Source organism: Arvicola amphibius, chromosome 6 (genome assembly GCF_903992535.2).
Source record: "Arvicola amphibius chromosome 6, mArvAmp1.2, whole genome shotgun sequence".
In the NCBI taxonomy this organism is placed as follows: Eukaryota; Metazoa; Chordata; class Mammalia; order Rodentia; family Cricetidae; genus Arvicola; species Arvicola amphibius.
Window position 1 is genome coordinate 94,221,111 of NC_052052.2, and position 17,306 is coordinate 94,238,416.

Sequence of the window (17,306 nt, forward strand, 5' to 3'; positions counted from 1 at the left end):
CAATAAAGAGAACAGGAGCTCCAGAAACACTTTAAAATGAAACACTACTTTTGGAAGCAATCCTACACTACCAACTACTTTCATAATCTAGAATAATCCTTAATCATAAGAATAAAATGAATTCTTTTACAAAACATTAACAACTACTGACTACTATCAAAGTAAGTATTTTTACAAAAATATAATACCTTGTGGAAAGGGACTAGATGCTGACACAGCTGTTCCTGGATTTCGTCCAGCACCAGGCTTCCTTCCCCTTTGACCTGCGCTGTGAGCTGAAGACTTCTTCCCTTTTCCCTCTGACCCTCTAGCCTCTGAAGCATCTTTTCCACTAGAGGTGTGTGCAGATACTTCCTGGAAATTTGCATTTGTAAATCGTGCTGCAGTGTCTTCCAAGCGCTTCAATGATCCAGATATAGAGTTGTTGCTAGTGCTTGTGTAAGTCTTAACATTTTGATCCAAAAAACAAAAAAAGAAAGAAGAGGGGAGTAAAAGGAAAAAAGAACTAATTATATTTGGCTAAAGAAAACAGTATAAATAAACACTGAACTTATGTGAACATTACCATTCTAAAAAAGTCAGGCTCTACCAAAGAAAATCATACCATAAAATCTATTTTCACTTTTTTTTTTTTTTTTTTTTTTTTTTTTGCTGGTTTACCATCTTCACAATCAACCCTTTCATATGCTGTGCTTCAATGGCTGGCTTTCTACACACCCCGCCCCCCATCACTCCTTTGAAACAAAGCATCTATAATTGATAAGATGACTGACTGAAGGTCAGACTGCACCAAGTAACACTTGACCTTATTAATATGTTTTAAAAAGCAATACCAAAGGTGTTCATTTTTCAAGCATTATTTTCACCAAGAACATACTATTGCTTAGCCATGAAGTTATAAGCTTTAGTGTTCAAAACAGTAGTCAGTATTACCGAGAACAAAAAGCACATCATCCACTAGAGGACTACACGCATTAGGCTCCCTCCTAAACGGTAACAACAGTACTTCAAGAGCACAAGGAAAGCTCTTATTCAAAAAAAAAAAAAAAAAAGATTCCAGTATTTGAAACACAAATCATTTCTCTGCAAACTGAAGTAAAGCTATATGACTAAAGAAAAATAAGATAAAGATTGTGTAGACAACCAGTCTCTGGATTTAGCAATCATCTTAAATGCAATGTATGGCCAAATAAAGGCAAAAACGTGAGTGTGGATGTATATCAACCTAGATGTATGCTAATTAACATGATTCATAGCATCCCTCAGGAGCAAGATACTTTATATCACTAGTACATGCACAAGTATCCGATGTGTTTAAATACACTACCTTGAACATAACTAGTAATAAATTTTGAATAAATTTTTGTGATATACCTGATATTAAACTTAATGTGAAAATAAAAAAATCTAAAGATACACAAGTATTAATTTCTATGCAACACTTACTTGAGAATGAACTTGAAATTGAAAATAAAAATCAATTTTAAAAATTATTGGTGATTTTTGCAAAATCAATGTTCAAAAGAAAAAACTAAGAGAAATGTTTTGAAAATCAAATCTTATTGGGTAGTGGTGGCACACGTCTTTATTAATCCCAGCACTTGGGAAGCGGAGGCAGGCAGATCTCTGATACTTGCTAGAGTTTAGATCTTGAATATGTCCAAGGACCCAATGCTAAGGCCTGGCTAACAAATTTAAGGCAGTGGAACCTACAGGACATAGGTGGGGCCTAGTGGAATTAGGCACCAGGGACGTGCCTTTGAAGAAGACACTCAGGACCTAACTTCCCCTTTCACCTTGAGATGAACAGATGACCTCTACCACATACAGGTTAAAGCAATGAGACCAAGCAACTCTACAACGAAGCCACTGAAAACTATGATCTAAAAAACCCTTCCATCCTTCCTTCCTTGCTTATAATGATCCCGTTGTGTATGCTGTCAAAGTGAGAGAAAGATGGCTAGAGTACACTCGACTGAAGGCAGTATAGCCTTTCCTGGTTTAAGTGTATAGGAGTGTTTTGCCTGCACGTACGTATGTGGTACACCAAGTGCATGTTTGAGTTCAAAAGAAGAAGTCAGATACCCCTGGAATTGGTTCTGAGTTACCACCCTATGGGTGGTTGAGTACTGAACCCAGGGTCACCACGTGGGTGCTAAAAATTGAACCTAAATCCTCTACAAACACTACCTCACTGAACCCTGTCTCTAGCACCCCCAGTCCCCGCCCCCCCTTTTTTTAAGACAGCGTTTCTCTGTAGCTCTGGAGCCTGTCCTGGAACTAGCTCTTGTAGCTCAGGCTACCCTCAAACTCACAGAGATCCACATGCCTCTTCCTCCTGCGTGCTGGGATTAAAGGCGGTGCGTGCACCACCACTGCCCAGCCCCAGTCCTTTTTTAAATTAACATATAGGAATATAATTGTAAAGGCTTCATTTATTTTTATTCTATGTGTTATAGGTATTTTGTCTATTTACCATGAACATGCAGCGCCTGCAGAGGTCAGAAGAGAGTGTCAGATCTTCTGGAACTAAGAGTTACAGGTGGCTGTTAGTATCACTAAGTTTGGGACTAGGAACCAAATCTGGGTCCTCTGCAAGAGCTCCAAGTGCTCTTACCTACTGAGCCATCTTCCTAACCCCATAATACAGTCTCTCTATCCTTTCCACTAGAAATAAAACTGGCTACTTGGTTGTAATAAGAATCACTTAATTTATGAATGCAAACATTGGTCATTCTGATTTATAGGCAATTGAATGAGTAATTAAGAATATGCTTTGTTTCACAGCCTGGAGTCATTAGACTTCTGCTAAGATACGACATTAATATAACTACTAAGTTGCTATACTAGGTACAAATTATTTCCTACTTTAAACAAAAATTTCAGTTATGGTTTTATTTAAAACCTGTATTTGTGTCATGCTGGTGTACAAGGCTCTGTCATTTATACTGGTGAGTTGGAAAAGTAACAACAGACAAGGGCTATTTCTTCCTTCATGAGTAGGTATAAAATACTGGACAAATATGATATTTTGTTTGTGCTGTAACAAATAATGTTAACCTGAGGATCAGAGTTAGGGGCAGGCTACTAGTCAGCCACAGAGGCCAGGCAGTGGTAGCACTTACCTTTAATCCCAGCTCTCGGGGAGGCAGAGGCCTCTGTGAGTTCAAGGCCACCCTAGATTGATCCAGTCTCAAAGAGAAACAGAGCCAGGCAGTGGTGGCTTACACTTTTAATCCCAGTACCTAGTCACACACCTTTAATTCCAACACTAAGAAGGTGGAGACTGGAAGGGATATGGGTGGGCAGAGAGGAATATAAGGCAGGAGGAGAATAGGAGTGCAGTCTGAGGACTAGTAGAGCTAGGATACCCTGTTCAATAGGAAGGATGTCGTAGAAGAACTAGTGGCTGGCTGCTCTACTTCTCTGTCAGCATTTACCCCTATTTCTGACTCTGTGTTTTTATTAAGACCAACTAGAATTCACACTACAGATAAAATTCTCAAAAAAGCCACAGATTTTCCCTAGATAATTGGAGAACCTATTATAGAAATTATCCTAATTCAAAAAACAGAAATGGGGACTTGAGTTTGAACCTTGGAAGCCAGTGGAAAGACAGAATCTTATCCTCTGTCTCTGTGACTTCAAGGCCAGCACGGTCTACATAGTAAGATCCAGACAGCCAGAGCTTCTTTCCCTACCTGTGTATGTTTCTGGCCTGTAGGCCTTTGTGCGTACTTCTGTGCAGCTTGTGTGTATACCTATATAGTCACCCACGTTCAGCCCAGAGTAACCTGCAAGAGTCTCCCTTCCTGGTATCATGTTTTACCTGCATACTTAGTTCCTCCCATTACCTCCAAACCCTCAGCTATTCATACCTATCTTTCAACAATAACTGGATGAACAAATAGTCAAAAAATGAGTTAGGTTAAGGAAATAAAACAATACAAAAGAGTCAATTAATTTAAAGGAAGTGACATAAAGAAAGTAAATTAGAAACAAATAACCAAGATAAATGGAAGATATTTCAAAATGAAGTAAAACAATTCTTTTGTGGGGGTGGGAGAGGTTGAGACAGGGGAGCCTGTCCTGGAACTAGCTCTTGTAGACCAGACTGGCCTCAAACTCACAGAGATCATCTGCCTCTGCCTCCTGGGATTAAAGGCATGCGCCACCAACGCCTGGCACTAAAACAATTCTAATTAACCTCTGAGACAATTAGAAATCAAAAAAAAAAAAACCAAGATATTTTCTCAACAATCCATAAAAAAGCAAACATTACACCAAAGTTAGAAGATGTTAATTTCTATCAGTAAATGTCTAAGACATTGGGATTCCTACTTTGTAGTCCAGCCTAAAGAGCTTTTAAGTCTTTACTCTGAAATGAAACACATACAAAGTATACGTAACAGCCTGAAAATCAGCAGAAAAGTAGTCACAAACAAGCTGCTCCCCAACACACTAGAGAAGCAAATAAGATAGAGAAACATGACTTATTTATACCAGATTAAGCAACTAAACTAGAGCTGGAGAACCTAGCAGGTCAGTGTAGACCAGGCCAAAGGAGAAACTCCCAGGAGGACCCTCACAGTTGAGAATTTTACCTCTAGAAATTCTAGCAGGTCCTTAGAGAATTTAGGAGAATAGTCCCCAGTGATTCACAAAAGAAACCACTGGAAAGTACTTAGAACATCTGTTTTTGTCTGTTGTCTGTTTAATGTTATTGATTCCGTGGGGAAGGGTGTACTACGGTGTACCCTCGTGTGTGTATCTGTCAGAGCTGGTTTTTTCCTTAGACCATGTGGATGGAGCCTGGGAATCAACTCTGATTGTAAGGCTTGACAGCAATCTTAGAACCATTCAAAGCATTCTGTTCTTAACAACTCCTACCCTTGGGAAGAACTAGCTAACCATACCTTAGCATGTTCGAGTTTTATCAGTGCTGGGGGTTGGGGGACTTAACTTCTATCAGTACACCCTATTTTCCCCCTTGAGGGAGGTAGAGGGATGGTTAAAAACGGAGAAACATTTGTAAAATTTATAGTCACAGAAACACTTAAATTCTAAGACTTAATACAAATATAGAAAGCCTTCTCTGCCCATATCTTACACCAGAATACTACTGAAGGTTTCTTTATTTACTCTGGTTCCTTTTACTAGGACATGGTAATTTCTGTAGCAAGTAAGGACTACTAAAAGATTATTTTTTTAAAAAAAATCTTTAAAAAACTAAGAGCATCACAGATTCAGCGCGTGCCCATCAAAATCCCAGCAAAATTCTTCAAAGAAAGAACGGTACTCAACTTCATATAAAAAAGCAAAAAACCCAGGATAGCCAAAACAATCCTGTGCAATAAAAGAACTTCTGGAGGCACCACAATCCCTGACTTCAAACTCTACTACAGAACTACAGTACTGAAAACAGCCTGGTACTGGCATAAGAACAGACAGCAAGACCAATGAAACTAAATAGAAGACCTGGATATCAATCCACACATCTTCGAACATTTATTTTTGACGAAGTAAAAAATATCAAATGGAAAAAAGAAAGCATATTTAACAAGTGGTGTTGGCATAACTGGATATCAACATGTGGAAGAATAAAAACAGACCCATATCTATCACCATGCACAAAACTCAAGTCCAAATGGATCAAAGACCTCAATATAAAACCAGCCACACTGGGGCTAGAGAGATGGCTGAGAGGTTAAGAGCATTGCCTGCTCTTCCAAAGGTCCTGAGTTCAATTCCCAGCAACCATATGGTGGCTCACAACCATCTGTAATGGGGTTTGGTGCCCTCTTCTGGCCTTCAAAAATACACACAGACAGAATATTGTATACATAATAAATAAATAAATATTTTTTAAAAAAACAGCCACACTGAATCTTATAGAAGAGAAAGTGGGAAGTACACTTGAACGCATTGGCACAGGGAACCACTTCCTAAATATAATCCCAGCAGCACAGACACTGAGAGAAACAATAAATGGTACCTCCTGCTTCTGTAAAACAAAGGACACAGTCAACAATACGGCAGCCTACAGAATAGGAAAAGATCTTCACTAACCCCATCTCCAAAATATACAAAAAACTCAAGAAATTAGACACCAAAAGAACACATAATCCAATTTAAAAAAAAAAAAAAATGGAGTACAGACCTAAACAGAGAACTCTCAAAAGAGGAATCATTTTATTAAATGGTTGAAAAACACATATGGAAATGTTCAACATCCTGAGTCATCAGAGAAATGCAAATCAAAACAACTGTGAGATTCCATCTGACACCTGTAAGAATGGCCAAGATCAAAAACACTGATGACAGCTTATGCTGGAGAGGTTGTGGGGAAAAGCAAACACTTCTGCATTGCTGGTGGGAATGCAAGCTGGTACAGCCCCTTTGGATGGCGATTTCTCAGAAAATTAGGAAACAACCCTCCTCAAGACCCAGTAATACCACTTTTGGGTATATATTATCCAAAGGATGCTCAATTGTGCCACAAGGACATGTGCTCAACTATGTTCATAGCAGCTTTGTTTGTCATAGCCAGAACCTGGAAACAACCTAAATTCCCCTCAACTGAAGAATGGATAAGGAAAATGTGGTACATTTACACAATGGAGTATTACACAGCAGAAAAAAATAATGACATCTTGAATTTTGCAGGAAAATGGATGGAGCTAGAAAACATTATTTTGAGTGAGGTAACCCAGACAATTATCACATGTACTCACTCATAGGTGGTTTTTAAACATAAAGCAAAGAAAACCATAATCCCAGAGAACTTAGACAGCAATGAGGACACTAAGAGAGACTTGCATAAATCTAATAATCTACATGGGAAGTAGAGAGTAGAAAAAGACAAGATCTCCTGAGTAAATTGGGAGCATGGGGACCTTGGGGGAGGGTTAAAGGAGGGAGGGGAGAGGCAGAGAGCAGAGCAGAGAAAAATGTAGACCTCAATAAATATTAATAAAATGTTAAAATAAAAAAAAAAACTAAGAGCATCAAAAACAGCATCAGATACAACAAGAATATCAAAATCACTGAGCCAGTAATTAAAAGTGTGTGTATGGTTTGATGTTTAATAAAAGGTACGGTAACCTACACCCAATTTTAGCATTCTGGAAACCAATACACGAGAACATTGAGTTGGAGTCCACCTAGAGCTACACAGAAGATCCTCAAACAGTGCCTCAATAAAATAGGCCATTATAAGCAAGATAAAGGCCAGAAACAAAGAGGGGGAATGAAAGGGAGGGGAGGGGTGGGGTGGGATGGGGAGGGGAGAAGAGGGGAGAAGAGGGGAGAAGAGGGGAGGAGAGGGGAGGACAAAAAAAGGAGAATAGAATACACAAAATCACTAAAGGCTGTAATGATAGAGAAAAGAAAAAACATAATCAACAAATAGAAAATAGTAACAATTACAGTCCCTAGTAGCCATAGTATATAAATTAAGTGTCCTAAACATGGTTTAATCACAGAAAGATTGTCAAAGTAGATCAAAGTTCAAAGACTGTGTGTGGCCTGGAAGAAACCTACTTTCAATGGTTAACTCAACTGCCACCATGACGACATCTAGGACCACCTGGCATATTCAAGGGAGGTCATCTTCGTCAGGTTAATTGGGGGTAGGAAGGCTTCATCATTGCAGGCAGCCACATTCCTTGGGCTAGGATCATGGACAAGTAGAAGAGCACCCCAGTAGCGGTGGTGGTGCACACACCTTTAATCTCAGCACTCAGGAGGCAGAGGCGGGTGGATCTCTTGAGTTTGAGGCCTACTCAGAGAGTTCCAGGACAGTTTCCAAAGCTACACTGAGAAACCCTGACTCAAAAAGCAAAAATGTGGAAGAGCTTAGCACAGCCATTTCCCTCTGCAAGTGCCATGTGACTAGCTTCTGTCTCAGACAGGCTCCTCCCGCTGTGCTTTCTCTGCCAGGATGGACTGTACCCTGGAACCATTAGCGAAAACAAGATACTTTTCTTGAGTTGCCTTTGTCAATGTTGTTATCACAACAGAAAAGTAAATAAGACATTAAGTATAGACACACAGAGTTCGAAGGAAATGGATCAATAAAGATATACCAACACTAATCCCAAGTAAAGCAGCAGTTAAAATTAAAAATGAAGAGAAGAAAGCCGGGCAGTTGTGGCATATGCCTTTAATCCCAGCACTTGGGAGGCTGAGGCAGGTGGATTATGAGTTCAAGGCCACCCTGGGCTACAGAAGATTGAAACTGTCTAAAAGGAAAACAGAGCTCATACAAAGGTGAACCCAGCACTGGGGATCACATGCCTTTAACCCCAGCAATAGAGAGGTGGACAGAGGAGCAATACGGCTGCTGGGCAGAGAGAAGAATATAAGGCATATAAGGGGGAGGAGCTCAGTGGAGTGTTGAGTCTAAGGTTTGGCAATGTGAGGATCATCCCTTAGGTCTGAGCACTGGTAGAAAGAGGTAAAAGGTCTCTCTAGTGGTTGACTACTTTGCTTTTCCCAATTATCTGTCTCTAGGTTTTAATTATTTGTGCTACACAAAAGTAAAAAAGATAAAAAGCATGTATCTATATAAGGCTTGTAATATGCTCATAGCAGCTTTATTTGTAATAGCCAAAAACCAGAAACCTAGATATTCACCAACTACTGAATCAATAAGCAAGCTATTCTAGCCATAAAACAAGAAAGCAGACAATGATAGAAATGATTCAACTATTGATACACATTAACACAGTTCAAATCTTATGCAGAATGAAATAATCCAAGCCAAAATTTAAAGTGTCATACTGTATGTTTCTCCTTTTAAACTTTCTAAAGGATTCAAGCTAATTTAAAGCTACAAAAAGCAGAATTACCTAAGGAGGGGTGGGAATGGGAGACACACAAGATGATTATAAAACACATTTTTTGCCTAGAACTATGGTGGTAGTTTTTATTAATACATGTACTTGAAAATTTATCAAAAATGCATTTTTTTGTTGTGTTGCTGCACACTTTTAACCCCAGCACTCCGGAGACAGAGGTAGGTGGCATTCTGTGCATTTCCAGCCAGGCAAATCAACACACTGAGATCTGCTTCCTTTTTATCATCCTCTTTATAATTTTAATAATGTTTTACTTTAAATATGTGTAACTTATTACAGAACGCCAACAAAATGCCCAATGTATCTAGTATACTGAACTTCATTATAAAATAAGCATTTATATTTTCTCCAAATTAAGATTACTTTAAAAAGTAGCCAGGTAATGGTGGCACATGCCTTTAATCCCAGAACTTGGGAGGCAGAGGCCAGCCTGACCTACAAAGTGCATTTCCAGGACAGCCAGGGCTGTCACTCAGAGAAACCCCATCTTGAAAACAAAACAAGTCTTACAGGGCTGGTGCTGGGGTATAGTTCAGTAGGAAACCACTTGCCTAGCAGTAATGAGGCCTAGTATTCTAACTTCAGCAATACAAAACAGGAAAGAAGGAAACAGCAAGGGAGGGAAGGTGGTCTTTATCCTCTTCTATAAATACTGCAAGAAGAAAATCTAACTACAGAAAATCTTCTTGCATATGGAGACCCCTGGGGATACAAAATTAAAACCCTTAAGTTATTTGCAATGATGGTATAAAAACTACTATGTCTCCTACTAATTATAAAAAGTAATGAATCTGTTAAGATTACTTTTTTTAATGATTAGGCTCAATTTGTCACAAAGTTAAAAACAGAAATAAATTGATGCTTACATGCTTCTACGAACTCTTTAGAAAAACAATGACACAAAAACTAAATCTCCAGGTACCAAAATCAAAGGCTTTTTCCTCTTTCACCCTCCTGTTCTACCATGAAAATAAGACAATCTGGTTCTGAATATAAAAAAGAACTGCAAATTAATTAAAGGCAGAAGACACAGCAGAGGTAAAGTTAGAAAAAATTTAACATGATGCTCCCGGCTCTGGGATGAAGAAGCTGACTGACCAGGAAGAGGGACGTAGGCAAGAAGAGTGGGCTGCCTGGAAAGGGGGTGGCTGACACAGAAATGGAGCCTCAATGCTACAACCACAACCTGAGTCTAGAAGATTCATCCCAGTGAGAGGCGATCCGACACTCTGAATTTAGCCTTTCCCTATGACAGCCTAGCACAGTGTATCCAGACTGTCTTGCAAACAGAACCAGGGACATGATAAATTTTATTTTAAACTGCTCAACTGTGGTAACATGTTCTGATAACAAAACCTGTACACATGACAATACTTTCTTCTGATGCCTCAAGCGTATCTTCTAGAAAGTCACAAGGGGTTCTTGTTTGAATGTACCCAAAATTTGAACACCCCCTGCTATCTCCAGTTTTAGTGCCACCTTCAGTGGTAGGCTATTTTAAGAACTTCCTTACAGCCTCTCTGGCATCTAAGTCTTCCTACCTTCTCTCCTCCCCCTCTCTTCACCAAAGCAACTGAAATACCTTATAAAACTCAAGTCACACCCCATATTTAATTTCAGTTCTGCCTAATAGCTCCCTTTTCACTAACACCAAGGCAAGGCTTTACACGAGGCCTATCAGCTAGACCTTTGTGGAGAGGCCCTTATCCTGGCCTCATCTCCAAATGCACTTCCTCACTTACCTCTCTTTCCCAGCCAAATGTTCCCATTTCTAGTCTGTTTTCAAATCATCTTATGATAATCTGAGTGATGCCTAACAATTAATATGAACCAGATGTATGTGTTCTTTTAATGTTTTTAATAATACTTAATGCTAGTAATATTAATATTTTATCTTAATCAATTACAATTATTATTTCCCCTATTTTAAAGGTATTGAAATAGTGTTGCAGAGAGGTAAATCAACCTAAGGTTCAATTACTAAGTGGTGAAGCTAGATTTCTAAGTCACAGATAGCTGAAGTCTGAATTAAACCCTATTTCTTAATTTAGACAGTGCCACTCACTTGTCCTTGAAGACAAGAACAGAATAAACAGAAAATAGCATAAAGGACTAAAAAGGTGATAGTTCTAAGTGCACACATGGCTAGAAAGGTGGGCAAAATTGTAACCAGAGCACTGGGAATGAAAAGACTCCTTGGAAGTCAAAAACCAATATTTCATTAATTACATAAAACAAAATTTGATACTTCAATCTTACTTTTTCTGTAGTAACAGTCAAAGAAGGAACCAAGGCAGGTGATGGTTCTGGTTGCTTCTTGTGTTTCTGTTTGTGTTTGTCCTTTTCTTTGTATTTCTAAAAATAAACAGAAGTAAGATGTTTTAAAATTAATAATTCATATATATGTAATATTCTTTTAACCTTTGTAAAAGCAATCACCCATTTTTTAGTTATGTATAAAAATTATTTTAAAATGATCCTTCCTTATCTTTGTCCAATGTAAGTAAAACAATAAATAACTAAAGGCTGTCTCTATTTGCTATATTTATATGTAGCAAAAATAGATTTTTTTCCTTCCTAAAAATACAGTTTTTATAAATAGCACTTTAAGATCTACAGGACACTTCACATATCACACACACATAATTCTTTGGGCTTTCATTGTTTTGAAAAGAAGTGGCTCCTGTGTAAGACCTAGAATGAGAAATACCCCACCTCAACCACCTCAGTGCTATGACTCTTTATGGGCACCACCATTAAAGCTACCATGTACTGAATGTCCAGTAACTAGACATTAGGACAAAAAAACTCGAGCAAAGAAATTGTTAACTAAGTTTCTAATAACAACCAAAAGCAAAACAAAAACAACAAAGGGGGAGGGCAAGGCAAGGTTATACTAATGCAACAGTGAAGCACTAGAACTAATCCACACCTGAATACGAAAGAAAATTTGGTTAAGTAAAAAATTATATAATAAGATCCCAACTTTGTTTACTATCAAAGGTTTTCTACGAAAATGTTCTCAGTACTGTGTATGAATATTCAGTTAGTTGAATCTATCTACTTCCCACAATGCATAAAAACTTAACCCATTGGACCACTTTACCTGTTCAAGGCAGGAAGAATAAGTTTCCTTTCCCTGTCCTAAAAGGCATTATTGTATTCGAGCAGAACAAAACACATAAAAATTAAGGATACAGTCCTTAATACAACATTCTAAAAACAACCACTGTTTCTGGCTGTAGTATAAATACAGTGAAACAAAAAATGTAAACAGAATAAAACCTTTCATTCAAATTTTAGAAGAAACTTTTTTATACTTCTTTTAATTGATTACTCCAAAACATTTTTGGCTATTGAACATCATTGTTCTATCAAAAAAGTATTCTCTCCTCCAACCCCCTGAGTTAAGCCTTGTGACTCACTGTGATAGACAGATAGATAATGTGGTATTTAAATCTAGGAAAAAGGAACTTTAAAAAGCTTTGCACAGCTTCCACCTCTACTACTGAAGTAATCTACTAGGCATCATGTTAAAAAACAAAAACATTGCCCCAGGGCTGGAGAAATGGCTCATGGGTTAATGTTCTTCCTGAGGTCCTCAGTTCACAACCATCTGTAATGAGATCTGATACTATCTTCTGGCATTTAGGCATGCATGCAGGTAAAACACTGTATATATAATAAAAAAAAATTTTTTTTGGTTTTTGAGACAGGGTTTTGCTGTAGTTTTAGAGTCTGTCCTGGAACTAGCTCTTGTAGACCAGGCTGACCTCAAACTCAGAAATCCACCTGCCTCTGCCTCCCGAGTGCTGGGATTAAAGATATGTGCCACCACCACCCTGCTAATAAATAAATCTTAAAAAAAAATGCTTGTTGTAGGTTCAATTTCCAGCACCCACATGGCAGTTCACAGCTGTCTGTAACACCAGTTCCAGGGTTACCAACACCCTCATACAGACATACATGCAAGGAAAATATTAATTTACAGAAAAAATAAGCAAATGTTAAAAAAAAAAACACACACACTTGGTCTTGCAGAAAGCAGCTAGAAAGGTCACACGAACAGTAAGATACATGAAAGAACTGAGGTACCTTGAATGAGACCAGTAACAAGCGCCAAATCAGCCAGCAGTTTCTACAGGCCCAAGAATAAACACAGCTGACATGACCTGAATAAAAGTCTGGAGTACTTTATCAACAAACAGTAAAAGGCAAGAGTAATAAACCAAATCACAAGCCAAAGAAAGCACAACAGCGGAATTAGGGAATTTTTATGTATGGATACTAAAATGTGTTTTATTACATTAACTTGTAAGGTACAAATAATTCTGGCCTAGATGAACTATACTGCAATTTTCTGTATAAAGAGGTTTTCTGTGTGCTTTTTTTTTGGGGGGGGGGGGGGGGCAGGGAGACAGGGACATGTTAAATAAGTCATTTCTATATTAGTTTACTATAGTCTTTTTTTAAAGACTTTCTTTGTTTATTATATTTAGTTTCCTACCTGCATGTATGCCTGCAGGTCAGAAGAGGGCACTGGATCGCATTTCAGGTGGTTGTGAGCCATCATGTGGTTGCTGGAAATTGAACTCAGGACCTTTGGTAGAACAGTCAGTGCTCTTAACCTCTGAGCCATCTCTCCAGCCCCTAATTTACTATATTCTTCCAATATATGTTGTAGACTATAATTATAAGGAGTGTTACTTTTGTTTATGCTGTGGAACATTTATTTTAATGATGCAAACATGTATTGCATTATTGTATGTTTAACTCAGTGAAACTGTGTTACTTTGCCTGTTTAAAGCACCTCATTTTTCTAATAAAGATCTGAACAGCCAATAGCAAGGCAGAAGAAAGGTTAGGTGGGGCTGAAATTTTTATTTGAAAATCAAAATCTATTTCACACCTACTTAACAAAATAATTTTCAACTATCCAACCATTCTTTTATTTGTGTATGCACCAGGAAAAAAATCTAGGATACTACTAGTAATGATGACTATTTTGGAAGATAAGTATTTCTTTGTTTTATTTTAATTTTTAAATGTTCTACCCTATTTAATTTTCTATAATCACTCATGGCTTCAAGAATAGGCTAGAGAAGTGTTGTAGTGCAAGCCCATAATCTTACACTTAGTCAAAAGGATTTGGAGTTCAAGGTCATCCTCGACCACACAGGCAGTCTGAGGTAAGCCTAAACTATGTATGAGAGCCTGTATAATGCCCCCAAAATGCATTATACAAATAACCATTTATTAACCAAATTCATGTCTTTTTCTTGCACCATTGAAAGTGAAGTGTCCAGCTTCACCAAGCTGTGAATCCCAGCACTTAGGAGACAGCAGAGGCAGGCAGATCTCTGTGAGTTCAAAGCCACTTTGGTCTAAAACTAGGTTTGGTCAGTGTTTATCACAACAACAGAAAGCAAACTAGGATATCCATTAGAGTTGTCCTGAGAAAAAAAGGAGGAGGAGGGAAGGAAGAGAAGAGGCAGACTGATCGCTCTGAAGAAAATAACCACAAAGTGCCATTTTTGGATAGCCAATAGTTACACATACCTTTAATCCCAGCACTTGGGAAGCAGAGGCAGGTGAATCTCTGTAAATTCCTGGCCAGCCTGGTCTGCAAAGTGAATTCCAGTACAGGCAGGGCTACATAAAGAACCCATCTTGAAAAATCAACAAGTCTCATTTAATGTTTGTCTGTGAATACAATGTAAACACTGTATAAAGACACTCATAATTTGCTCATTATAATGTATGGAAAATACTCTACCTAAATATCTTATTTCTGAATAACCAGTTATTAAATAAACTCAGTTCCTGGTTTCTTATTCAGATGTGGCCATTTCACTCAGTTTACTATTTTCAAGTAAAACAACCATTTTTTTAGACTAACTTTTCAAGGTTGCCTCAAAAGTCAGAATAGTATAAAGGAGGAAAGAGCATCTATGCCTTTGTGTGTATGTGTGTACATCATATATGTATGTACATATGCACACACACCCAAATGTCTTAAGCCCCGGGTCCTCTCCTTTAATGTGACAGATAGTAGGAATATATTTCATCTGATCCTCTGCATTGTCTCATGAGAGCTGGACTTAAAGAATGATACAGAAAATACTGATACTCTGGCTACTGTTTCGCTATAATAAAATAATAAGCTCTGAGTCAGAGATTTCCTGTACCGTAGACTTCTGGATAAGTTTGGTGATAAAAGTGTAATAATATTAGCACTAGAGCTTCTGTCCTGATTAGGTTTTTTTCTCAACTTATGCACGCTATAGTTAACCAAGAAGAAACTCAATTGAGAAAACGCCTCTATCTATCTTGCCTTTGTGCAAGTCTGTGGGGGCATTTCCCAATTAGTTATTGATGTAGGGGTGCCCAGCCCATTTTGGGTGATACCAACCCTGGGCAGGTGGTCCTGAGGGTATAAAAAGAAAGTTAACTTGAGCAAGCCAGGGGGAATCAATCCAGCAAGCAGTGTTTCTCCATGGCTTCCACTTCAGTTTCTGCCTCCTTCCCTGGCTTCTCTTAGTGACCTGAAAGTTTTAAGATGAAATAAACTTTCATCTGCAAGTTGCTTTTAGTCATAGAGTTTTGTCACTGAAACAGAAACCCTCACTCAGACAGTCCTATTTTTATGAATTAAAGAAACTATTTTGTTATAAGAACGAGCCTAACTATCCTGAACTCCAAATGCCTTCCAAATGCTTACCATCTCACTGCCTACTGTTACTGAAATCAGACTTATCAGCTCTTTAAATAAAATGTATATCAAGTCCACGTGGCTGCAGTTAGTGTTTCTGATAGCCTTATTTATATTTATACTATCACTTTTCTAATAATATCCACAACCATTCATGACCTAGCATGCACCTTTTCCATTGCCCTGCAACTCCAAAAATATCTCATTCTGTAAGTATCTCATTTCCCAGACCTTTCAATTCACATTAAATAAGCTCACTATAAACTCCATTACTTCTCTGGGAGCCAGAGTAATGGCTTAGCAGTTAAAAATCACTTGTTGCTCTTGTGGAGGACTCAGGTTCTGTTTCTAGCACCCACACAGTAGCTCACAACCATCTGTCACTCCAGCTCCAGGGGATCTGACACTGTCTTCTGGCCTCTACAAACAGTGCGTTAAAGTAGTATACATATATACATGTAAGCTAAACCCTCACACTAAGAAAAAAAATTGTTACTACTCTCACTCACACTGGCATACCTAAAAAGCACAATACAGTGGTTAAGAGAAGATTAAAGAAGACAAACTGGGTTCAAATTCAACTCTATCTTACTATTTGTAAATGTAATTCAACTCTATTTTCTGCCAAGTCTACATTATCTCAAGGACTCGATGAGTAAACATATAAAGAATACAACGTTAGTTATAGAAGATCCAATGCTTTCTTCTGGTCTTCATGGGTACAGAGCACACACAAACACATACATACATACATACATACATAAAAATATTTATACAAAGTAAAAATACGTATTTTTAAGATGTTAACAGTTGAGCTCAATCTCAGAGTCCATTTGATTCCCATATTTGAGAGTAAAGCACTTGGTTTTCTACTTAATGGAAAAGGCACAACTAAAACAGATGGATCTGTTTCTGTTATTGCCTACTTTAAACGGGAAAAAAAAATCTCTTGCTTTACCAGGTTGTAATCCCAGGTTTCAGAAGGCTCAAACTTAATTATGAGTCCAACACCCTTTAGCTACACAGTAAATTCATAGACATTCTAAACTATAGAATGAGGATCTGTCTCTCTCCCCTCTGTCTCTGTCTCTCAAACACACACACACACACACACACAGAGAGAGAGAGAGAGAGAGAGAGAGAGAGAGAGAGAGAGAGAGAGAGAGAGAGAGAGAGAGAAACCAATAGTTTCAAAACCCATTTAAAGTAGTGAGAAAGAAAAAAAAGAAAAAAAGGACCATTAGCAGCAATCTTTATGAAACACCACAAAAACTAGATAGCAAAATCAAAAATCATAGAACACAACAAACTCAACTGTTCAAGTATTACAATGAACCTCTAAATATAATCATATAAGGTGAGAAGAACTACTAGATATGCATACTAACAGTAAGTATGAGGGGAAAGGAAGCAATCAGAAATTCTCCAGGGTCCACACCTATCAGAAAGCACTGAGAGCAGCCAATATGAAACCCAGCTCTGCCTCTGCGAACATGCTAACAAGGTACCCACTGTAGTATTGTGGATGACAGGAGAGAATAATGCTCCCAAACTGACAGAGAAGAGTTTATTACTCACTACACCAGAAATAGACTACACTGTGCTGATGGTCCAAGCCCCAATGATGACAAGGTATCATGAAGAGGTCCATATTACACTTGTCATCACAAAGTGAAATGTATTACATTATGTGAGAAGAACCTTGTAAGGAGTCCAACTTTGTGCAGTACGTA

The 17,306-nt window shown here is 38.1% G+C and overlaps 1 protein-coding gene across 12 annotated transcripts in view; it reads right to left on the minus strand.

Moving 5' to 3' along the window:
- Window positions 1-17,306, minus strand: part of Mllt10 (MLLT10 histone lysine methyltransferase DOT1L cofactor) — a 145,511-nt gene that overhangs the window by 59,336 nt on the left and 68,869 nt on the right. For all 12 annotated transcript variants that reach the window (XM_038334605.1, XM_038334604.1, XM_038334602.1 and 9 more), the window contains 2 exons: window positions 11,121-11,216; window positions 189-444 (listed from right to left, as the gene is read on the minus strand). In XM_038334605.1, coding sequence (XP_038190533.1) covers window positions 189-444; window positions 11,121-11,216 — 352 coding nt within the window. The remainder of the gene's footprint in view (window positions 1-188; window positions 445-11,120; window positions 11,217-17,306) is intronic.